Source organism: Cydia pomonella, chromosome 23, assembly GCF_033807575.1.
Source record: "Cydia pomonella isolate Wapato2018A chromosome 23, ilCydPomo1, whole genome shotgun sequence".
Classification (NCBI taxonomy): Eukaryota; Metazoa; Arthropoda; class Insecta; order Lepidoptera; family Tortricidae; genus Cydia; species Cydia pomonella.
The window spans coordinates 3,253,394-3,278,931 of record NC_084725.1 but is presented as its reverse complement, the minus strand read 5'-3'; the positions used below and the strand labels follow the sequence as shown (position 1 = coordinate 3,278,931).

General features: G+C 36.5%; 2 protein-coding genes across 2 annotated transcripts in view; both read left to right on the top strand.

Annotated features, from left to right (window-relative positions):
- Positions 1-25,538, top strand: part of LOC133530504 (uncharacterized) — a 115,109-nt gene that overhangs the window by 61,829 nt on the left and 27,742 nt on the right. The gene's annotated exons all lie outside the window — the stretch shown is intronic.
- On the top strand, positions 21,909-22,550 carry LOC133530787 (uncharacterized). Its single transcript, XM_061868855.1, has one exon. It carries the CDS (start codon positions 21,909-21,911, stop codon positions 22,548-22,550), a length of 642 nt encoding a protein of 213 aa, XP_061724839.1.

Here is a 25,538-nt window from a genome sequence, read left to right as displayed (position 1 = left end):
TTTCATCCAATACTATTGATGCTGACTGTACTATGAAAATACGCCAATGCTTGTTAATTAGATACTTAGTGCGGTGGTATTATGGTAAAAATAAATTGCCCGTAGACCCACTGGCAAACACTGTTTGGAACGGCAGGATAACGGGTAAAAAATACCCGTGGAGCTACCAGGGTGACATGTTGGTGGGACCAGGGGTAATACTGTCAAATTAACATGGTAAAATAACCGTAACATCCGTAACCAAAATGAAATGCAGTGTTGAACTGCATCTTCTTGCTCATCGACTTCTATTCTAGTTCTGTTCGAGAACTTGGTGGTAATTGATGACGGAGACGCCTCAATACGTGAGACACTATTAAGATATCTCCGTCTTACTTCTACTTGTTGCTGCGTCGCAGTCATCGGTTACTAAATTCAGAAAGATGTGCAGTGCAAAAAGCTCTTTAGCTTGATCTGAATCTAGGTCCTGTCAATGGGGCGACACTCCTCCTTTCGGCTATTCCCGGCTCCGTTCGGCTCAGCATTGTTCCGAGCGATTATTAGGGTTGCCACAACTTGACGTCCTTACACGTGCACGACCACAGATAAGATGTGACTTGAATTTTGACAACCCTAAATGGCCGAAAGGGATAGTGCCATACATTAGAAAGGGACAGCGTAATTCATTTTATGGAAATGTCGTTTCTTTATGATAGTACTATTCTTTATTCTGTGGTCTTGTTACGTAGTCTAAATAGTTAGGCCTCATTCGCACGAGAGCTTAAAAAGCGTTGCCTTAACTGACGTTACAAGTGCCATACGCTATATTCGATTAAATAGCCAACGCTCAAAGTCGAAAATCCAACAGATCATGATTAACAATGAAAAACGATGGAAAAAACGCGCATGATAAATACACGGGTATCCATTTTTGTAATTCAAACGTTTTGTAAAAGCGCTCGTGTGTATAAGGCTTTAAACAATTTACATATTTCATCACACTGAAATAGTTTTTAAGTAATAAAGCAAGTTTAAAAAGGTTGTTTTTGTTTTATTATTTGCAATAACAAATGTAACAATAACATCATTAATGTCAAATTTCTATAAAACTGACGTTTATAATGACACTCCTCACTTTGTTCTGTTCAATTTGGTGCCAAGTTAATAGGTTAGACTGACTAATGCTTAGTACATGTATTGAACCTACGTACACCTATATAGTAGGTTTCATAAGCATCGGAATACACATGATAACAGAATAAACTCACAGGGTTATGATAATTTATTCCCTATATTATAATACCAATAGACAAGCGTATTGAAAGGGCCACACCAAGGTCTGCGTAACATCTATCTTGCTGTGTTCTTAACGGACTAACGGCGAATTACCTTCCACTCGATCAAACAGGCCTGGAACAGCACTAAGTTCGTGGTCCGGTACGCCTATCTATAATACAGTGCTTGAAGATCCTGTAGGATTTTCATAATCTCGAATAATCGAGGAAGCTCTCGATTATTAACGCCACAAAAAAAAGTTATTTGCCTCTCTGTCGCTCTTGAATATTCGACCTTCAATAACTAACCTACTTATTATAATTACCTATAACTTTTCAAAATCATCATTCAAGCGTGTAAGAGCGACTATGTGGTGCCGGCATTATTGACATATTTGTGTGACGTGGGGATGGTTAGTTCCGCTACTGCCCACTTCAAAAATGTATCCTATTGCCTACGAGATGTCGCTTATTGATACCTACTTGAGATAGTTTATCATAAACATTCATGGTCTTCATGTATATGCGTTACCAGTAAGCAAGCATTAATAAGCTATTTTTTTGGATATTGTTATAATTTATAACTTATAAAGGAAACTTGTAAAGCCAGTACCATAAAGTACCATAGGTTTTCGTTTGCTAGAAACTTAATTTCTCTACCCCAGCACCGAGATCAGATTCATTCTTTAAAGCATATCGCATCATTGGCAAACCTTCAATTTTATTTTAGGGTTTCGTAGTTACCTAGAAACTGTTATAGTTTCGCCATGTCCTTCTGTCCGTCCGTCCTCGGCTTTTCTCCGTAATTTTTCGCTTTAACCCAATGGTGTGTGGTATCGTTGGACAGGTCTTTCGAAACGAATAAGGGTCTCCAATAACCATTTTTGATACAGTTAATATTTTCGGAAATAATCGCTCCGAAAGAAAAAAAACATGGGCCTCCACCCTCCAACTTTTGAACCATGGGTCCATAAATAAAAAATATCGTGAATCAAAATCTTAATCAATACTTTCCATGAAAACTATATCCAACATTATCGGTTCAACCGTATTTGCGTTATTAATTTATTTATTATTTATTTATTTATAGGAGGACCAACAGCTATAAAAACATTATGCAGATTTAGGTAACAATACATACAGATAGAAATGGAATAACAATATAACAAACTTTGCGCGCAAGTTCACACAATGCTATCACGACTAATACAATTTAAAAAATACAAAAAAAAAAAATACAACTCAAAGCTTATCTAAGTTATAGATCTGCTAACAATACTAACAGTTAAAATAAAGGTTACGTAAATCCTTAAGCACTCTGACAGACCGCATATCTGTTACTTTTACAATAAATAAAAATTCAAATATATATATTTGAATTTATTTATTGTAATAAATATTCTCTTACACACAAGCTAAAAGAATGTACCTACAATACCTAACAGTTTAAAAATAAACCAACATATTGTCCACGAGTAAATAATATTCATAAATACCAACTACATACATAAAATACTAGAAACATATCTATTAAGTAAATCAAAAAACATATTGTGTGTATTGCATGTTGGATCTATTGAGATTAAGAAATTCTCTTTAGATCCATTTTGATAATAGTATAATTTAATGGATCTAATGATATAAAGAATTTTCCCTATAGATCCAGTTTTAACTGTCAACATAAATATTTGGATCTAACAAGAAAAACATTTCTCACTAGATCCATTTTGGATCTATGGACTGGATCTATCGAGAATGAAGGTGCGGAGTGCGCATGTAACACCTCTGGAGTTTCAGGCGTCTATAGGCTACGAAGACTGCTTACCATCAGGCAGGCCGTGCGCTTGTTTGCCACCGACACAGTATAAAAACACAACGCATCATTCTTCACAGTCACCAAACCCGTTGTCTAAACAGCAATGTTTAAATCATCTGCAATAGACACGAAGACCTGCAATGAGTATAAAAAAAATTTTGCTCAATCAGATCATCCAAGATTTGAACAAGCTTTACAATAATACAGCTTGTAAAAACCGTATTAAAAATCACACGCATACCACCCTCAGCCTAGACTGGCCACCCAAACACCCCCCACCCCCCCCTCTGGGCAGACGGAGCGGCGCCAGTCAAGGATGTCTGCTCGCGGAGGTTAAGGACTGAGGATTGATTTTAAGGCCTGGCTAGCCTAAGGGCTTCGTTTATAGCGAATTTAGGGCATAGACGAGGGAAATTACGCAACTTTTTTCTTATACTTAATATAGTTCATTCCCGATAAGAATACAGTAGAATCATCACTGCCTGCCGGCCTAGCGACGCCCGTAAGCAATCAAACCGTTCCTAATAAGAATGTCAAGTTTAGAGTGGCCAGTTGAACGCGTACTTTGTAATTAGAAATTATTTGATTGAATGCGAGCATCGATAGACCGACGGACAGTGATGATTTTACTGCATGCTTAACGCGAACTTATAATACAAGGGCATATTCAGCAATGGAATATATTTATAAAAAGATAATAGATAAGCTATCAGTATTAATTATTTGACGTCAAAAACGGGCCATATGACTGGCGTTTATCTGATTCATATCACTAAAAGTTGTTCCTTAAATACCTCACCCGCAGCTTTGAATACCCAATACCCCATTTCCCCCAAAAAAGTTGTAATTGGTCAATAAAAGTTTTGATTAGCTAAAGTCAAACATCTTAGGCGAAGTTACAATACTTAATATTGTCAAGTTTAGTACAGTTGAGTCGCTTGTAGCACATTTTTCTTGAGAACATTTTTAAGCTCTAGCAATGGGGGACACACTAGAACGTTCAGACACTCTCGGCTCGGTTCGGCTCAGCATTGCTCCGAGCAATTATTAGGGTTGGCACAAGTTGACTTCCTTATCTGTGGCTTTGCGTTCAAAACCACAGGATAATGACTTGTATTTTGACAAACCTAAATAGCCGAAAGGGACAGTGCCATACATTAGAAAGAGACAGCATGATTTGTCCTTGAATTGCTGTCAGACTTCGGTTTTGTAGGAAAGTGTCATTTATGTACGGTAGTAACATTATTTATTCTGTGCTCTCCGGCTCCGTTCAGCTCAGCGTTGCTCCGAGTAATTATTAGTGTTGGGACAACTTGACGTCCCTTTGCGTGCACAACCACATATAAGATAATGACTTTGACAACCCTAAATAGCCGACGGATAGTGCCATATATTAGAAAGAGAGCGCTGATTTGTCCCTGAATTGCTGTCAAACTTCTGTTTTGTAGGAAGTGTCATTTCTGTTAGTACCATTACTTATTCTGTGGCTCTAGTCGTCTGACTAGAAGTAGCTTTTATATTGTTATTTTATTTCGTTGTTGGAGCATACTCAAACTTTCCTAACTGAGTGGTTCTGTGAGCTAGACCTCGTAAATCTGTCTTTGCAGATTTAATCTAAAAACATACAAAATCGCCAAAAAGTGTATCATTATCGATTTTGCTCAGAAAATTTCACGAAAACCGGTTGATAAGTAAATGCGGCTTTTAGAGAACAGCTGCACAGACAAACGAAACTGTTTTTGCTCGAGCTGAAACGAAGACATTTATGAGGATGTGAGCCTTTGCCTCCTGATATCTAAAAAAAAAAATCCAAAAATTCAGGCGAATCATCATCAAAAAATTTCATCTGGCGATTTTCATGTAAAATTAGTAATTTTATCAATAAAGGAATATGAATATGAATATATAGGCACGATTTTAACGACAAAGTGTTTTTGATTTGCAAGTATTCTATTATTAGTATCCACGATATAAGGTCAGAACCTTAGAAGGAACCTTTGGTTAGAAGCAATTGATAATCATCATAATTTTAGCCTTCAATCGCCCACTGCTGAGCATAGGCCTCTCTTCGTGTACGCCATTAATCCCGGGCCTGGGCTAGTCTCATCCAGCAGTGCCCCACGATTTTCCGGATGTCATCCACCCAACTAGCCAACGGATGCCAGGCGTTTCTGTCATCCGAAAAAAAAACTACTATTTTCCGACTTTTCCACACTTCGCCTTTGGATTGAACATCCTCTTTTGATATCAATTTGTTATTACTCGAATTACACCTTGCTCTCGCCACTGTAGATGTCACAGATCTATAATGTAAAAAATCAAAAGTGTGACCAAAACGTTTTTTTCTGATCATCGCAAACTTGTATCTATATTTAATTAACGATACGGGCCTTATTTATCAATATCAAAACAATTATCAATATAAAAATAAATAAATAAATTATATAGGACATTATTACACAAATTGACAAAGTCCCACAGTAAGCTCAATAAAGCTTTTGTTGAAAGTACTTAGACAATGATATACATAAAATACATAAATATTTATAAATCTTAAATACATAGAAAACACCTATGACTCAGAAACAAATATCCAAACACATCACACGCAAATTAAATATCCAAACCCTACTGAAAAATCATTACTTGTCTCTTTCTTAATGTGCCGCTGTGTTATATTATGTATGTATGTATATGTATCTAATATTTATTTATTTTAATATAGGTATGTATTGTTATATTTATATGTTTATTTAAATTGTAAATGTACTGTATGTACTGTCTGCTTGATGTATGTGTAATTTTCCTATTCCTCTAATTCATTCGTGCACTACCTGTTCTAAAAACTTACTGTTCTTTATATCCTGCTACCCTAAGGTTGTCTGGAAGAGATCGCTTACAGCGATAATACCGCCTGTTGCTACCTTTCTTTACATTGTAAATCAGTTTTTTAAATTTGTTTTCTTTGTGGTGCAATAAAGAATATTTACTTACTTACTTACTTATCACACGAATAAATACCCTTACCAGGATTTGAATCCGACACCATCGGCTTCATAGGCAGGATCACTATTCACGAGGCCAGACAGGTCGTCGAATATTAAATCAAGATCATATTTTCATACTCTGAATTGTCCAGGACGAATCTTGGCGAGCATTCCCAAACAGAAATATCCGTCGTGTGTAAGTTGAATTTTACTATTACGACGAGGAGTGTAAAATGTTACATTGTTGGAACTAGGGCACTGGCTTGGTCACGGATTAAAGTGACTATTCTGTGCTTATTTATACTGCGTTGGAAGAAAAGTAATTTCATTGTTTCATGTACTGACAATGAGTTTTTTTGTTGGAAAATATGATCGAATTTATTTGTATTTTATTTATTTGCATAATCAGGTACATTACAATACACAGGTGTTATTTGTAAAGTAGGAGGTACAAGATACCCTGTCAGGGCATTGCAAAATTCTTAAATATGTACTAAGTTTTTAGTGAGTAACAGTATTATAATATCATGCTTGAAGGGATTTTTCCTAAACAATATTATTGTTGTATAGGGTCATATCATTTTGAAAATTATGTCAAATTGATAGCTATTAGGACGAAAATTCAGATTCTATACGTCAAAAAAAAAAACAAAAAAAAAACTGAGACATACTAACATAAAACTAATTTTGCGGTTTAAACTCACGTGTTTTTCAGATGATGTATTTCTGTTGCCGCTATAACAATACATACTTAAAAACAGAATGAAATAAATATTTAAGGGGGCTCCCATACAACAGACATGATTTTTTTGCCGTTTTACATGATCGTACGGAACCCTTTGTGCGCGAGTTCGACTCCGCCAGTTTTTTCGCCATTCCATGTTTCGGAGAGCCTAGGTCTCCTTTCTCAAGCACTAACAGTGCAAGCAGCGTTTAAGATGGCCGTGCTTCGCGTACTGTTGTGCGCCGCGTCGCACAAGTGCCTAAAAATACGTGAGTTTAAACCTTAAAATTAGTTCAATGTTTCAAAATATGGTTGGGATATGCTTTGGCTAAGATAATGAAATTTTCACTGCGTGTTTCAGACCAAAATTCTAGACGTAGCAGTTATAGCGTGATTCATTTTAGTGTTAAGAAGCGTATAACTCACTACCCGGGAACCACTTAGCCCCCGCAGCGGCAGTGTTAACTCTCACACTCGAGCGAATGGATAAAGAATTAGAAAGCTGGAAAATAATTCATTTGTAAGCAAAAGTTATGTCCAACTAGAATAACTTTAGAAGTCTGTTTAGAGCTCAAATATGACCCCAGGAGAATTGTGCCGCGAGCAGTTCAACCAAGGCCCCAACGGGGTCTGTTCTCAATACAGAATTGAATACTCAAGCCGTAGCTATTATTCAGCCTATATACGTCCCACTGCTGGGCACAGGCCTCCTCTCATGCGCGAGAGGGCTCGGGCTATAGTCCCCACGCTAGCCCAATGCGGATTGGGGACTTCACATACACCTTTGAATTTCTTCGCAGATGTATGCAGGTTTCCTCACGATGTTTTCCTTCGAAAAGCTAGTGGCAAATATCAAATGATATTTCGTACATAAGTTCCGAAAAACTCATTGGTACGAGCCAGGATTTGAACCCACGACCTCCAGATTGAAAGTCGGACGTCATATCCACTCGGCCACCACCGCTTTCTTGCGGAAACATTATTTTAGTAGTTATTTATGTATTTTAATTAAAATTCCCATCTTATCCTTCATTTTAACCTGTGTAGTGACGATAAAATCGTGACCTGATAACCAAGATAAAGAATAAAAGCTTCATTGTAGGTATAGATAGTTAATCCTTTACAACGAACTTTGTACGAATTGTCGATAGTTTATCGATATGACTTTATCGAGATGTCTACAGTATCCGGATACATCTCAATCATACATAACAATGTGGGTGTGTGTGTGTGTGTGTGTGTGTGTGTGTGGCGACGGTGACAGCTGGCTTTGACTTCGTCTTTTGGATCTTATATCTATGGGTTCAACTGTTCTGCGCACATGTTGAAAACGTCAAATATTGTAATGTCATGCAAGAAAGAGGTTTAACATATAGAATTTTATATTAGCCAAATCAAACTTTATTTTAAAACCGGGGAATTGTGTATTGGAAAATATTACAAGCTTTTATTTAACTTGCTCTGTTAGTATGTATGTGTAGGTCAAATCTAGGAAGCTAAATTCGACCCACTTCCCGATTTCTGATTGAGCTGAAATTTTACATACATATGTAAATCTGACGAGCCGTTTATTAATTTTTTACAGGTTTTTCAATCTTGGTTGAATGCCGGATAGACCTGTGCATACGATGCCTAACCTGTCAAAGAATGACAATATGGCGGACGAATGTTTGAAATGTCACCGTATTTAAGAATTATTTCGTTTAAAACTTAGTTTTTTCTTCGCAAGTGTGATGAAAATCGTTGTGTGTAATGTCGGAGGTAAGAATATAATAATTCGTTGCACAATGTGCTATTTAGGTTCCATCAACTCTCAACTGACGGCTACTGTCGCTACGCTCGTCTCATATATCCGATTGCTCTAATTATAAAATGGAAGTGCCTCTTTAACTTTGCCCAACCCGTTACCATCAAGATGTCGTCTCTTTGACTTCCCCAATCCAAGTGAACGAGTCTGTACAACACTCTCCTTAGCTTCCGTTTACCCCTACCACTTCCTAACTAAAGTGTTGCCAGGTAAGCCATGAAACATTACCCATCACTTTCACATTAATTTAGGTATTTTCGGAATGTTGCCAACGTAAAATTCATATTTGCTTACACTATTTATTATTAAGAAATCATGACGAGGGCAACATGCGCTCGGTATGTTAAAAGCCTCCCAAATATCCGGAAAACCATTGTTCGGTGATGAGTAAAAATAAAGACATACTAATTATTTTATTCCAAGCAAGTAGTCAATTATTCAATAATTACGTACTTTAATTGCACAAAAGTATTTATTTACAATAACAATATACATAATGGATATATACAGATGATTACTATAACTAGCTTATATCTAAAATAGGCTCTTGAGGCATTGTACCAAGGATGCTGGCGGCATTTCCTCGTTGTATCGCAATACTGATACGTTGTGCGAGGACGCCGCCTGCTCTTCGGTCACCAGTCGGCCTAGCCAAGGTGACAATCGCTATCGCTTCGACAACGAATCGCTTGGTGTCTCTCTATCACTCTTCCATATTAGTGCGACAGTGACAATTGAAATTCGATCGCTACGCACGAATACGATTTGCACGTTGGCTACGCGGCCAGTTACGTCAACCAGACGTTTCGCGATTTCTCCAAAAAACTTGTGCGCACTGGGACCCCATGGACCTAGAGTTTCTACGCCAAATTCTACAAAATGGTACTCTCTACTGAGGCTCTTATATTCATTAGGTATTAAATTATCTTTAAGCATCAGAGTCATTCTAGATATGTGACCTAACCTTTTACTGATAATCTAAAGTTTTATGAAATAGGCACACAAAATTTAAAATTCCATTTATACGAGTAACTAATTAATGACTATTGGAACATGTAATAGTTAACTATGGGAATATTACGCAATTTAACACACAAGAAAACCTTATCGACATCGGCGTTACGGCCATTCTAAATATAAAAACAATATCGATTGAGCCCAAAGCCCCATGGTCCGCTGCATACTTTATATGCGTTGATGTAACAATCGTATCGTTTACACGTGGCGACATCTAGTAGTTAAACTAGGTCAACATTGGAAAGTAATTTGTTAATTGGAAAAGTTTACGGAATTCCATTAGGTTGGCAAATGAACTTGTCGGATTTGGATTAGCAGCTCTGAGTTATTTTGGCTGCTTTATATACCTAAATTAGTGTTAGTAGAAGTTTTTCTAAAAGTGACGGTTATTCGACCAGTCTTAGCTCTTGTCTATGTATGGTAAAGATCCTGGCTTAATTTTTTATCATCTCTTTAGCTTTTTTTTTTCGATAACATTTTATTTCTGTTTTATACAATACAATCGAGGTTTGAACCTACGGTTTTTGGCTATATATGGAAGGTTAATAAGAAAAAAGCAAGTTCTAAGACTAATAAATTTTTGGCAAAAAAATCATTTTATTCTTGAGTTCTTGACTGTACTTTTCTTACTACGCGTAACTAATCCTCATCGAAACAATTCTACAAACCCCAAACACAATTAGGTTGCAATTTTTCATCACAGAGTTCCCATGGCCACCTCCTGTCTCCATCATCAGATCAGCTCCATGTCCTCAAAATTTCAGCTAAATCAAATCGGTAAATGGGTCAAATTTCGTTATTTCCAAGATTGACATACATACTAACAAGGCAAGTTAAATAAAATCTTGTAAAAAGTAGACAATTCTGGAATATCCAGTCGGTTCATTATTACCGTGAGAAAACGCAATTTACTGTTATTGGCCTTTATCACATAACTATTGACCTGAAGAACTATAAAAACTGTTCGGAAGCCACAAAATAATCTTCCAAAGATTTAAAGAACATAAAATAATTCGATACAACCATTCTCCAAATAAAATCCAACCTTATTTCCTCGTCATTCCCTTTATTTTGCAATGACTCGCTCGACATAATAACCTGATTATTCATCAATCCATTCTGAACCCTATGTAAACATGTTAAGATTGATATTTGGATGGGATTATTCGGAGGAGGGTGGATAAGACGTACTATGCACATTTGTAAATAAGATTTATTATGGTTTCATACTTTGGGGCAAAAGAAGATCGGAAGGAAATGTATGTCGAGGGGATCGTGTTCCATTACATCGGGTTAATTTGGGTTTTTACTTGTATACTGGGTGATTCAGGATGATTTTGTGAATTGTAAGCAATGCGATATTAGTAGGTACAGTCAGCGTCAAATACTTTGTAGCAACCAAAGTAGCCAAATAGTTCGGTACACCATCTATTTAGTATGGTGTACCGAACTATTTGGCCACTTTGACTGCTACAAAGTATTTGACGCTGACTGTACACGAAAAAACGACCAAGAGCATGTTGAGCCATGCTTAGTGTAGAGTTCCGTGGTTACCATTCTGTCAGAATAGGCTAAACGGGGGCTATTAGTAAGTATCATGTATATTACAAGCATAAGGGAGTAATTTCGCAGAGCTTTGTAGGTCTTTTTACTATGAAGAGAAGACTTTTTGCAATAACTTAAAAACAGCTGGATCGATCATGTTCGCTATAATTTTCATTGAAAGTATTTATCAAACTTTGATTTAAAGATTTATTTTCATATATCTTGGACCCATGGTTCAAAAGTAAGAGGGGACACACACACATGATTTTTTTCGGAGTGATTATTTCCTAAAATATTCATTTTATCAAAAAATGGTTGTTGGAGTCTCATATTCGATTTGAAAGACCTGTCGAACAATATCTCTCATCGTTGGGTTAAAGCGAAAAAAAAAATTTTTTTTTATAAAAAACATTTTGTATTAGAGATTTTTTTTTCTTTGTGTAAAATTGTGTGTGTATCCGTGCCAAATTGCTAATACACGGCCGGTGAAATTAGGCTACTTATTCTAGAGAAAGAATTAAAACAAAAGAAGGCCGTGACGTAAAAATCTTACAGTTTTTTCGCCTAGCTCCCATCCGCCAACTGTCCGATAAAGATCTTCGTTCCAAAATATCAGGAAGTAATATTTGCTCTCCGGCAAAGGTCCGCCCCTTAGTGTAGTGGTTCTGGGCATTTTCCGCAAATCGACAACCATTGTGCCTATTTTGCGTGAAACGAGGTAGCGCTACTCTAACCACCCCAGCTCCTCCACGAAGCCTAGCAAAGTTTTCAGGTTGCTAATTGCCTCTCCTAGTGTGCACGGAGTCCCTAGGTATTTGTTCCTGTATACTTCTACCTGTTTGCAGTCTAGGAGAATATGTCTTGTTGTTTCTTCTTCTTCCATGCATGCTCTGCACATGGGGCTGTATGTTTTACCCATATTGTGTAGGTGTTTGTTAAGTGTGTTATGTCCTGTAATTAGTCCTACTATTTTACGTAGTTGATGTCTAGGTGTTTTCAGTAGTATTTTGGTGAGTTTGTGGTTCAGTTCCGCCCCTTAACAAACGGTTAAACCTGCTTAAATCTGTCGCGTTGTTTTTACCCGAGATCCACTAATTTATTTGTTCGATGTTAGACTACAGGGTATAAATCGGTGTAAGTACACTGATTTTACGATATTTAATCTAGATTCTGCGTTTAACAACTTGTTATTAATACAATACCGTCTAGAAAGTTCGCAAGATTTGTGATCCATCAATCCAAGACAAACGGAGACGATAAGTCCATTACGACTAACTCAAACATAGCCTTCGGTTTGGGAAAGTCAATAATTAGGGAAGTCTTTACCTAACACCGAGGTCAAAAATAATACCGTGAAACCATCCTACTGTAGTCCAATACTACAACTGTGGTACACAAGTTCATTAAATATTATGTATATAAATAAATAAATAAATAAATATTAAATATTATAGGACATTATTTCACAAATTGACTAAGTCCCACAGTAAGCTTAATAAGGCTTGTGTTGAGGGTACTTAGACAACGATATATATAATATATAAATATTTATAAATACTTAAATACATAGAAAACACCCATGACTCAGGATCAAATATCCATGCTCATCACACGAATAAATGCCTTTACCGGGATTTGAACCCGGGACCATCGGCTTCGTAGGCAGGGTCACTACCCACTAGGCCAGACCGGTCGTCTATACACCGTGTTTTTTTTGATTTGCGTTAATTTCAAGGGTGCATTCCTGAGCTTCAATTAAGTAACTTTCTCAAAGACACCGGTATTCTAATTAACTCCATTTCGGAGATAATCAATATTTTATTTTTATCTTATAAAGCCCTTACGAGTGTGTACACTTACCTTAGGGCCCGTTCACATATTGATTAGTGTTTAGTACGGGTTAATACAGTTGCTACTAAACGTAAGTACTATATCGGACGATCGATGTTCGAAATGACATTGACATGTCACACTTTTCAATTGTTTGATTGAGATAAATGTAATGCCCGTGCAACAACAACGCTATATGCAACATTTAATTACTTTTTATAAGAAAAAAGAAATATTAAAACATTTTTTTTTGGAAAATAACTATGTCATGTTACAGTTTCCTTAAACGTACTTACCAATACCCCGAAGTTAACGGAATTCAATAAAAACACGGTGTATATTATATGATAGGACAATGTTACTCGGATCCACCTAGTCCACCGGTAAACTCAATAAGGCTTGTGTTTATAAATAAATAAATATTGGACATGCATACACAAATTGACTAAGCCCCACAGTAAGCTCAAGAAAGCTTGTGCTGTGGGTACTCAGACAATGTTATATAGGTACAATATATAAATACTTATGTACATAACAGTTTTTAATGATTCACGGTTAGTTTCACTCATTGCATGTAACTGCGTCGAAATATCGTGAGCTAAAAAACAATATAAAGGTAATCATAGTTTATATCCCGGTAGATTTAAGTCTATAGTCTGTATCTTTAGGTATTTAAAAAAAGGTAAACAAAATCTACCCTCAAATGGCTCCTTAAGGCAGCTGAGGGTAGATGAAAACATTACATGATCAAATAATGTAGGTTTAAAGTCAGGTCGTTCAGTGACAGATCCAGGCGGTTTTGTATTTGGTTGGTTAACCAATAAATATTAAAACTACCCGAAAATGTACAAATTGTTTGTTTACCTTTTTTTAAATACCTAATGATACAGACTATAGTGACTTATGTATATAGAAACAACATGACTTAGGAAAAAATATCTATGTTCTTCAAACAAATAAATGCCGTTACAGGGGTTCGAACCCGCGACAATCGGCTTCATAGGCAGAGTCACTACTCACTAGGCCAGACAGGATGTGGGTACTAGACGATAAGTATCAATACCAATCTTTCTCTGAACGGGAACTTTCTCAGTGGAAACTTGCATGAGAATTTTATGTTATGTTTATGTTCTGCAACTTGCACATTAAGATAAAGATAGTTTATTATTCGGCCGAGGTCGTCAAGAATATCTGAACACGCACTGTAATGCTTTGAAAATAGAGGCGTGTTCAGATATTTGTAAGCACCTTGGCCGCTCCGATATATCTGATGGCGACAGTACAATAAAACTACCTACACCGGCTCGTTGCTATTTGAGTACGCATGCGGTCATCCAGTTTCCTCTTAATGGTCCCTTCCTCTTGACCACATAACCTTTGCTTCCCATCCGTTTTCAAAATATGTAATAACATCCATTATATCCGTCCGTCTGTCTGCGCCCCCATATGTTCCAATCCGTTAACGGTATGGCGAACTTCCTTAAGCCATTACGCTCGAAACTTTCCGAAATCTGCGAAAGCTTGGTCAGAGCTTTGGGCTATTATAATACCAATTTAAGAAATTGCTATCAGGCATTTAACTCTTTTATATTATATAATAAAAACTTCTAAGTGTTGTATTTTTTTGCCAATCTGCAGAAACATTACAATAATTAAATAGTTACAAACATAATTATGATTAATATTGTCAATGTCCAAAATTGCTTATACCTACCTAGTTGTTATATTTTTTGAAATATTTTTCTCATTGCACTTACGTTTGAAAATCTCTGTTTTGCTTATGGTTGACTAGTAGAGAATTCCGTTTTAACATTAAGTCCGCCTTTTGTATTTATTTTTATTGTGAAATTAAGTTCAAATAAATAAATAATTATACATAGTGTAGCAGCGATTTGTTCATGGTTTTAATACTGCATAAAACAATTTAACTCCAATTGGTAGTTCACGTTTCATATATAGTTCTTGTTAGCCTCTTTTGTTATTCAATCCACATGTTAAATAAAATACGCGATTAAGTGCCGTTCTATAATTTGATATTGTGTAAAAATCTGAAAGCTTAAATCGGTGTCACTTTAAAATTTATTTAACTAATCCGCAATAAATTACAAAACTTTTTAATCCACCAAAAGTAAAATCTAATATTTTAAGCCATAAAGAGGGATTCCAAGTTTAACAATCTTACACGTATTTAATGCTTCAACAACATTTAAACATTTTTTTTAAATACATTTTTTATATACTTTTCGAAATCGCGTATGGTATTATTCATAAACGCCTGTCAACTCTAAAAAGCCATTGATAATCATCTGTCCTTATCCAATATATTGACATTTGTGTTTGTTGAAAAGGAATAAAATTTAAGTTTTATGAAAAAGAGGTTATGTTACTCCACTCTTAAGTAGATTACTGTTATAACTATAAACTTCCTGAACTTCCCCATGTAGTGCATGATCTACAAACATAAATAACTTGTTTACAAGTTGTGTTGCTGGCTTACTGCGTTACATTGTCACTGAAACTACATGCAGCTGTATCTGAAAGTGGGTCATCTGTTACATTTTTATATCTTTATTACTTAGAGCATGTATTTACTGAATGAAAACCAGTTATTTTAGGTTTTCTTCAGAATAAAGAGTTTTAATTTTTATTATTTAGGCTTTGCTTATAAATAATGATTGCATTTACTATATGATTAAGCTATATGATGAAAATATATAAAATTGTATAGATTTTTTTAAGCGAAATAATTCTTAGATACGGTGATTTTTCAAACATTTGTCCGCTATATTGTAATTTTTATATATTATGCCCGAATGCCCGTGAGCGTAATGAAATTAAAAACAAAATTCTATTACGCCTAATATAGCTCATTCTATCTCAGTATGCTCGCATACAATAACACCGTTTAGAAGCAAGTGTGATGAAAAAATCTTATTTTCCCGTATATCGTATTGAAGTTGTCTGTGAACATCACATTTTAGCTATAAAACCGTCTGTTGTTCACTTCTACTTATATTGCTGTTTGATTTCTGTGTTATTTTTTATCCTCCTAAGTAAAAGAAAAAATCCAAAATTTGCCAGTGAATGTTAAACTTATGGCGTAGGAAATGGAGTTGATTTTACTTTATTTTAAAATTTTACCAAACAAAAGAAATGCAACTCTGTTCAATTTGAAAATGATTTGAACTTCATGTAACTTAATATGTACATACTATACGTAGGACCTTGAGGTATAGGAGGATTCAATTGAGATGTGCAATAAATAGTATTTTTATTTCTACTGATGCAGATCCAAAACCACTATTAATAACTTGAACACTTCTCCTATTACATCGTGAACTAATGTAAACTGGAAATCATTTGCTAAGTACGATCAGGTCAGGTCAAACTGAAGTAACTAATAAATTCGTAATCCGATTTGGTGCGTATTAAGTATCCGGCACCGCAAGTAGAAGCTAAATATTGGATCCAAACAGTGGCAGCGGTGTTTACCGTACGCTCAGTAATCGTGAATATACTTAGATCTATTAATATCCCGTACAAGACTGATGAAGAATTGCTCAAAGTAATTTTTATAATAATGCCTCATCACGGTCTCTTACGTACAGATAGAGCTACCACAAAATTCCGTGTAATATTTGACGCAACATCCATCGACATGCCCTACCATGTTTACATATTATGACACATCAATATTTCGCTAATTTGATTAGCTTCTTATTTGTAAATACCATTTTTTAAATCAATCCAACATAAATCTCAAGTTACAAGTCAAGTATGAGTCGGATTTTTATGTTGGAAGCTTTTATTACCACTCTCCTGCCTAAAGCATGCTCCCGGGAATTCCCGAAACTGATTCGTCCCGGGAATTCTCGGGAATGGGTACTTTCATCCGGTAGGAACTTGTAAACAAATTCCCGGGAGTCCTGTTATACCAATTAGCTGTCGATTAGTCTGGAATAATATACTTTATCAAAGGATTTTGTACAAAGTAAGCTAGTCCACTGTATTTATTCGGTTCTACATTTCTCATATCCTTTTCTTCATTTTCAGAAATCCCCCATTTAGTTCCCAATATAATTAAAGTGCCCCACTCCCCAACTTAGTTGAGTAATGTGCCCAAATTGATACGCAACCATAAATCGAACGCGCTCCACTTTCTGGCCATGTATTCTGCTTTCTTTTTACATTAACCAGCTTAAATCGACCTTAAATTGTGTTACGATTCTACATAATCGAAGACCCTTTATATACTGGTTGCTTACTTGTATTCGGCAAACGTTTGAAATGAAACCTCTGACCGTTGCGTTTTAGTTATAACTTTTTACTTATAGTTATTTAGAAATATTTTGTTTTATGGGTCTATTAATAAAAAAGTTTCTTGGTGGATCTAATCAGCAGTTTTTTTATCCGAATGACAAAGATGGATAATGGATTGAGAATGCATGTTGAATGAGATTTTAGTTTGTCTAAGTCTTGTTGGTATTGGGGGTGAACAATTATGTAATCTATAGATTTTGCTCTATCGTTTCGTTACTTTTTAATTGTTCACAAACAATTTGTTGCCAAATTTAAATCCCTCCTAAATTGATGGACGGTATCCCAATATGGGACTTGCAAGAAACTCGGCGGGACACATCTTTTCAAAACATTACATCTTATAACTAACATGCATTGAATAAAAAAATACAACGTAAATGAATAAGGAAGTAAAAAAATCATAAAGAACATACAGTAGGTACTTTCTTATAGAAATGTGAGATTTGATGGCACATACGGTTTTGTGTGCTGGGCGTCTGTTAACAGCGCATTCGTTCAGCCGTTTTTTGCGCTTTTGTAAGTTACCTAGTTCTTATAAAAACAGGATTATCGAAAAAGATATAAATACAGACAGAGGTACTAGTAGTATTGAGCTCAAAAAAACGTCTAGGGCCAAAATCCAGAGAGGAAAATGTCGAGAACGTTTGTATGGAAAAATTACCACTAATGTTTCCTCTTAACAGGAAAAATAACGCTCACATGAAAAACAAACAGTACTATAATATAAACTTCTAGTTATTACAATAGTTTGTAATTTCCTCCAGCCAATTATAAACTTTCTTAAAAAACTAAACTAGATCTAAATTAAATCTGTATTAGGGAACTAAATTTAGTCCAAACAAATTAAAGACAGACGTTTACCAAGGAGAAATTTATAACTAGAATTAAATACAAACCTGAACCCACGTTTAATAAATCCAAACTCTGTTTAAAAGCTTCGAACACTTTTATTTTAAATAGTTATTAGGTGTACCTATTACAATTTATTACAATTAATCGTTGTTATTACAATCTCAAGTTAACAATCATATGTAACAAGTTTTTCTTAGTCTCTCGCCGACATTCTGGCGTATCTGCCCCACTATATATGGCAGTGTTGCCATCTTGAAAATCATGCAACAACATTTTTAAATAGTTCGAATTATTAAGATTATTACCCGCCATATAAACGATTTTAGCGTCATTTAGTTAAGAATGATCACACACGCTTTAATTTCAGTGATTGTACACTTTTGTTTGTGTTTGTCATTCATTCACCGTTACTTCTGATTAGGTACTAGCTGTGCCCGCGGCTCCGCCCGCGTGGAATTCGGTTTCTGTTATTAAGCGGCTATTTCGCCCCTAATTTCTCTCCCTCTCCCATGGAGGTGGAACTTGAAGTAAAGTTGACAGATGGATACGCTAGAGGACTATAGTCCAGATAAAATATTTTACAATTAGGTACCACTTAAACTACACTCCAAAATCAAAAGTTATTTCGCGCTTATAAATTTTTTTGAGGTGATTTAAACGACATAGAGTAGTAGGTGTATATCGGACAATACAATACCATTTTTGTATTTTTACGTGCTTGACTGTACCTATCCAAATCATGTCCATGGCAAATATCATCCAAATCGGTCCATGAAAAGGTAAGAAATATACACATAGAAATCCATACTTCCTAACATACTTTCGGATTTAGGTGTAATGTTAGTTAGAAGTAAGATGAGAGGAAAGGAGAAGAGATATCAAAATCTTGAGGCCGAGCATTTTATTTACAGTTATGTTTATGCACACCCAAATATATACATACAATTATATCTACAGTTACATACAAATAAGTAGGTATGTAAAGTATATTTACATAACATTGACTTTTTACAATATTTCTTTGTACACCACATTGTAAGTCTCCCTGGCGGGTATTAGCACGAATAGCTCCGTGCAGCTGGTAACGCGCAAACACGTCACGTAGAGCTGCCCGTGCGAGAAGCAACCCGTGCGCAAGTCCATGCCGGAGGCGCGCAATGTCTGCCCCTGCGACTTGTTAATGGTTATGGAAAAGCAGACGCTCAAGGATAAATGTAGGTGCTTGAAGCGGAACAGGAACTTGCTCAGGATGAGGGGCATGCGCGGGATGAACACGGCGTCTCCGGCGCCGCACCCCATCAGGATCTGCGCCTCGATGAGATTTCGCTGCAGTTGCACTACTTTTAGCCGGGTTCCGTTGCATAACGTGTGCTAGGAATCCTGAAGCACTCGATGAGTTTAGGAACTCCACCGGGTATGTTGTGACGTTGCCTTCATCCAAGACAGTGTTAGAGGAATTATATACTGCATGTTCACCTTCGATTTCCGCGCATTAAGTGCCGCTGCCTATTCCTTTTTTTTTGCGTGAGTATGGCTCTCTCACAAACCCAAGATTTCTCACGCTGACCTGTGTCAGGTCTCCGTTCCGAATGAGGTTTTCACGGACGGAAGGAACGATTCTGCATAACGTCTCTGGTAGTCGCGGCTACGTTTGAAATCACGATCGTCGCTAGTTTTGAGCGATCTCACAGATTGCGTACGATGTCTTTGGGATCGCAATGGAGACTCGCACTGGCATGCCGTTTCAGCCGAAAGTGAAGCGGCCTGCCTGGCTAGAGCGCCACTGAGTCTCTTACCGTGGTCTTCCTCAGACTCCTGAGACCGTGCCCCTTGTAGCCTTAATGCGTTGCGAGACTTTCGCGAAAGATTTCATTTTTTCGGGAAGGCATTTAAACGCGGATAAAATGCGAGTTCTAAATCGTTTGACATTTACTCCGCAAAGTCAGAGAAAACTGTTTTTTTTTTTTCAAAGTACCCACCTTCGTGGCCATCATTAAGTGCTTAAAGAAGGCTATACGTATGAATATGGATGCGATATAATTACGATTAGGTATAATTCATGACGGAGAAAATTAATATTTTTTAAAATAATTATGCAGTTATGCGCGTGTTGATTTTACCACTAATTCGTAAGTATTTAAGTAAACTCATTTTTAGTTTACTTGATTATGATTACTAAATGTTTACTCAGTTCCTCAAAAGATGGCACTGTGCAATGTGTGACAATCAATTTACTGTTAAATACAAATAAATTTTTTGATATCCGTACCCCCTCTTCTAAATTTAGAGTTAATTTGGAAAAATCCTTTCTCGCAGGGTTAATTTTAGCGCCATCTGTTAGTTTAGCAGGGTACTCGATAGTCGTAGCATATATTTGAAAAAAATTTGCACCTCCTTCAAACCAAAAAAAAAACCAAGAAAGTTTGCACCTTCTTCTTCCCTTTTTTAGCGCCATAAGACCCAGGTGCAAACTTAATCGAGTGTAGTGGCTACGCCCCCCCCCCCCTTCAATTTTTTTAGCCTATAACTTGGCCGGGGATTTTCTCGACAGATTAGTAAAGTTTGCATCAAAATCCGTTTAGCCGTTTTCACGTGATGCGCGGTTAAATAAACAGACAAACAGAAAAACAGACAAACAGACAAAAATTCTAAAAACTGTTATAACGTGTTCTGTTATCGATTCTAAGTATCCCCAGGCAACTTTTTTTCGAATATCTTCCATGAACAGACTTTCGACCCTCTTCAGCTTTATTATATGTATAGATAGATGTATAGAAGATGGATTCCATTGTCCATAAATGTTATAATAAGGAAATAAGCTCATTCTCTGTGCCTCCTACGCACGAAACCAACGCCTATTGATCCTTCGACTGAGTCAACACTTGGTTTATTACTAGCTGAAATGTTAAGTACCTTTTTAGGGTTTCGTAGTCACCTAGAAACCCTTACAATTGCGCCTGTTTGCGTCTGTCCGCGGCTTTGCTCCGTGGTCGTTAGTGCTAGAAAGCTGCATTTTGAAATGGGTATATAAATCATGTAAAGTAAAAAGTACAAGAAAAAATTTTTTAGGGTACATTTTTTTTTTCGCTTCAACTAATCTCACCTCATCTGACCTCATCTGCACAGGGTGTTGTCAACGTTTTTTACTTTGTGTCTGAGCCACTCATATTTACCGGAAAAGTTGATGCGTACTACAGTGGTTCCTATAATTAAAAATAAAACTGGTGACCATTCTGATGTTAATAACTATAGACCAATTTCTCTAGCCACTGTCGTTGCTAAGGTGCTTGATAGTCTTCTTGGTAAGCATTTGGATAAGCACATTAAACTCCACGACGCGCAGTTTGGCTTCAGGCCAAATCTTTCTTGCGAAAGTGCTGTCCTGTGTCTCAAGGAGACTGTGAAGTACTATACTAGTAGAAAGACACCAGTATTCGCCATTTTCCTTGATTTGTCAAAAGCCTTCGACCTTGTTGCCTACGACGTACTATGGAGGAAATTAACGACGGAAACTAGTGTACCTGGAGAAATAACATCCTTGTTTATGCATTGGTATTATAATCAGAGCAACTGTGTAAGATGGGCACGCTCTTTCTCCGATGAGTACAGGTTGGAGTGCGGGGTGAGGCAGGGGGGGCTAACCTCTCCCACGCTCTTCAACCTTTACGTCAACGCGCTGATCGAGGAGCTCAGCAGTACCGGTATCGGCTGTCATATAAATGGAGTCTGTGTAAATAATATTAGTTATGCGGACGACATGGTGCTGCTGAGCCCCTCGAGTGGCGCACTGAAGAAACTGCTCAATATTTGTGAGTCCTATGCGGTGGCCAACGGACTCAGATACAATGCTCAGAAGAGTGAGTTTATGATGTTCAAACCAGATAAAATTCGTTATACTGATGCTCCTGAGTTTGTACTTACTGGTGTAAAACTACATAGGGTAGACAAGTTCAAGTATCTGGGTCATTGGGTCACCGCGGACCAAAAAGACAATGCTGATATAGAGCGGGAGCGCAGGGCGCTGTCTGTCCGATGCAACATGCTGGCCCGTAGGTTTGCAAAATGTACTGAGCAAGTAAAAATTACACTATTTAAAGCTTACTGCCAGTCATTCTATACATGCAGCCTATGGGTTAACTATACGCAGAAGGCATACAGCGACCTGCGAGTACAATACAACAACGCGTACAGAGCGTTGTTGCGGCTGCCGCGCTACTGCAGTGCTTCTGCGATGTTCGCGGAGTCGCGCACGGCGGGTTTCGCCGCCATTATGCGCGCGCGCTGCGCCTCCATGATGCGGCGCACACGCGACAGCCGCAACACGCTCCTGTGCGCTGTTGTTGATCGCTGGGACTCGCCAGTGTTGAAGAGGTGGATTGGGCTCCATGCCCTTACATAACATTATTTTTATTTTTATTTCTATGTTATACACTAACACTAGTTTCTATGTTTTTTTTTATGTTTTTATGTACATTACTAACAAAATATGGATCCTTGGTCTGAATTAAAGATTATAATAATAATAATAATAATGGCGGTGATCTTGAGCACGGCGCGGATAGTCCGGCGGTTCCTCTCCCTGCGGCCCTGACCACCGGCAGCTTGGGCCTTGCCCCGCTGCTGGCGGCACCCTAGGTTAGGTTTTTTACAATGTGTTTATATGTGTTTTGTATTTTTTTTTTTATGTATTTTTATATTTTACTTTTATATCCATATTGTAAAAAACCTCAGTCTAAGAATTAAGAGAAATAAAGGAAATAATAATAATAATAATGGTGTGGGGTATCGTTGAATAGAGCTTTCAAAACGAATGAGGGCCACCAATAAATATTTTTTTGGTGTAAGTAATGCATTTTGACCAATAGTCAGCATTTTACAACACATTATAACATCCCGTTCTAAGGAAACTATGTTTTATTCCAGATTTTTTTCTAATGAGAAATTATAATAAAAACTATATATACCCTACCATTCATATTCGCATTCGGACATTCGCATCCTGGACATTTGTGACATTTCTGGTCTTCAAACTAATAGTACATTCGAGCTCATAAATATGTATAATTTTTTTCTTCTTATTGCAATGGATTAAGGTGGAGAAACTTACACATATTTATGAATTGGACTGTACATAATTGTCGAGGTTGGGACGCCAGCAAGTAGCCTCCCAGCCGAGTCATATATACTGCTTTTCTCAAAAATGTTGCTAGAAATATAAATATAATAGAAATATTTTACAGAAGTAACGTTCTTACGTATAAAAAGTAAAAATATTTGCTTTGCCACCATATTATTTATTTTTAATAAAAATTAGAAGTATATTTTTCTGCCGAAATTACGCCGATCCATTTGAGAACATTATAATAACGAGTAATTAATCATGGGCTTGGCTGTTTAATGTAATGAACCTTTGTTTGAATGGCATAGCCTTTATTTGATATGGCTATTTCAACTTTTTAAAGATAAAGATAGATAAAGATAGTTTATTATTCAAGTAGGCATATTACAATGCGCTTATGAACGTCAAATAAAGCTACACCGGCTCTAACCCTACACCTCTGACCCGAGAAGATTTAAATCCCTCCTAAATTGGAGGAGGGTATCCCAATATGGACTAAGTTAAAGAACTCGAAAAATAATGGAATTTATATGCATCACTGCAGTCCTGAAATCGGGGCTGCAATGTTTTTAACTTTTTAATTTTTGACTTACCATAAATTACGCAACCTTATTTTTTTAACCGACTTCAAGATTTCAATAGGACGAGGTTATCAATTCGGTTGTATGTTTTTTTTTTTTTTATGTTTGTTACTCCATAACTCCATCATTTCTGAACCGATTTTGAAAATAATTTTTTTGTTTTAATTTATATGTATACAGATTGGTCAAATTTTTGTCAAAACTCAGTTCTGACGATGGGGTCCATGAGGAATCGAGGGAACTCCTCAAATGTTAAAGGCATATATATAGTGATCTTAGTATTTTCATCAACAAATCAAGTATTTACATTTGTAGAAGTGACATTAAATGAAGTGGAACTGGTGATGTTGAACAGAACGGAACTCTTCAACGATGCATAGTTCACGTTTGGCAATTTGTTCTCTTTGCATGTTTGTCAAGCAGTTACGTTTTCAAGGCACACTTTTATATTTCTATCCTATTTCGTTTTTTTAATAATTATCTGGTGCTCTATTTCATGCATGGCGTGAAATAATTTATTTTAAATACAGTCAAATACCCTATTGCGGGTATCTTACCAGTCAACCATCGGGCAAATCTGAAATATGTCAAGGTAGGTGCAGTGACAAAAAAAACATGTTACCTCCTTTTCTACACAATTAGGCGTAGCACGCTGTCTTTTTAATTTCATTGTATGAAATCCAAAATCAACACTAATCGTTCTTTCCCCTTCGGCCGCGTACGCAACCAGAGCTTCGTAACCAGATGTGATCGAAAACTATTTCTGCCTTGTACGAAACCGGTTGCGATCAAAAACTAATTTCGTCTTACCCGTAACCAGTTACGATCGAACACTTCTCGTTCTTACACGAAACCAATGTCTGGGCCATCTAGCTATAGGTTTTTTTTTCAAATATTTTGTCATGATACTCATGATAATTTCTTATCCTGTGCATTTTTTTGGAAACTATTGATTTAACAAAACTCAATATAACATATTTAGATCTTACATGAAACCTTTACAGTGGGTAATATAACAAATCACTGGCCACTTAAACATTACTTCAAGTGAGTTCTAATCTGATTACTCTAGATAATGTCATTATATTGTTAGCTGTCATTAGTTATTATTCGCATGTCTGCAAATAATCTATGTACTCTGTAATAGAAATGAATGATATAAACGCTGAAATTGATTTTATTACGACAAGAAGAGGAGAACTGTTACAATTTTTGTGTTCTGATTTTTGACTAGATATATAACGTGTACAGTACTTATACTGTATAACAAGGTGTATAAATATAATCTTAGCTGACTTTATCAACGGTCGAAAGGTTTCGTACAACAAAGAAAAGTGTTCGATCGTAACTGATAACTAGTAAGACAGAATTAGTTTTTGATCGCAACCGGTTTCGTACAAGGCAGAAATAGTTTTCGATCGCATCTGGTTACGAAGCCCTGGTTGCGTACGCGGCCGAAGGGGTTCTTTCACCGGTCTCCTTCATTGAAGTCGTTTTTTTTTCTTAAAAATTATTACCCGCAAAGTCGCCTTCCCCATCCATTTTTGAGAAAAATAGATATTTTGTTACTACATTGACCTTTACCCCACGTGTTTTACCTTCTAAAGGTCACAATTGAAGATTGAAGTCACAAATTTCCCCGAATTACTTGCAAGTCAAATTAACTGCCAGTTTCGAAACTAATCCG

What these genes read in the sequence shown, in the direction of transcription:
- LOC133530787 (XM_061868855.1), top strand. Translation starts at nt 21,909, where the DNA reads ATGGTGCTGCTGAGCCCCTCGAGTGGCGCACTGAAGAAACTGCTCAAT.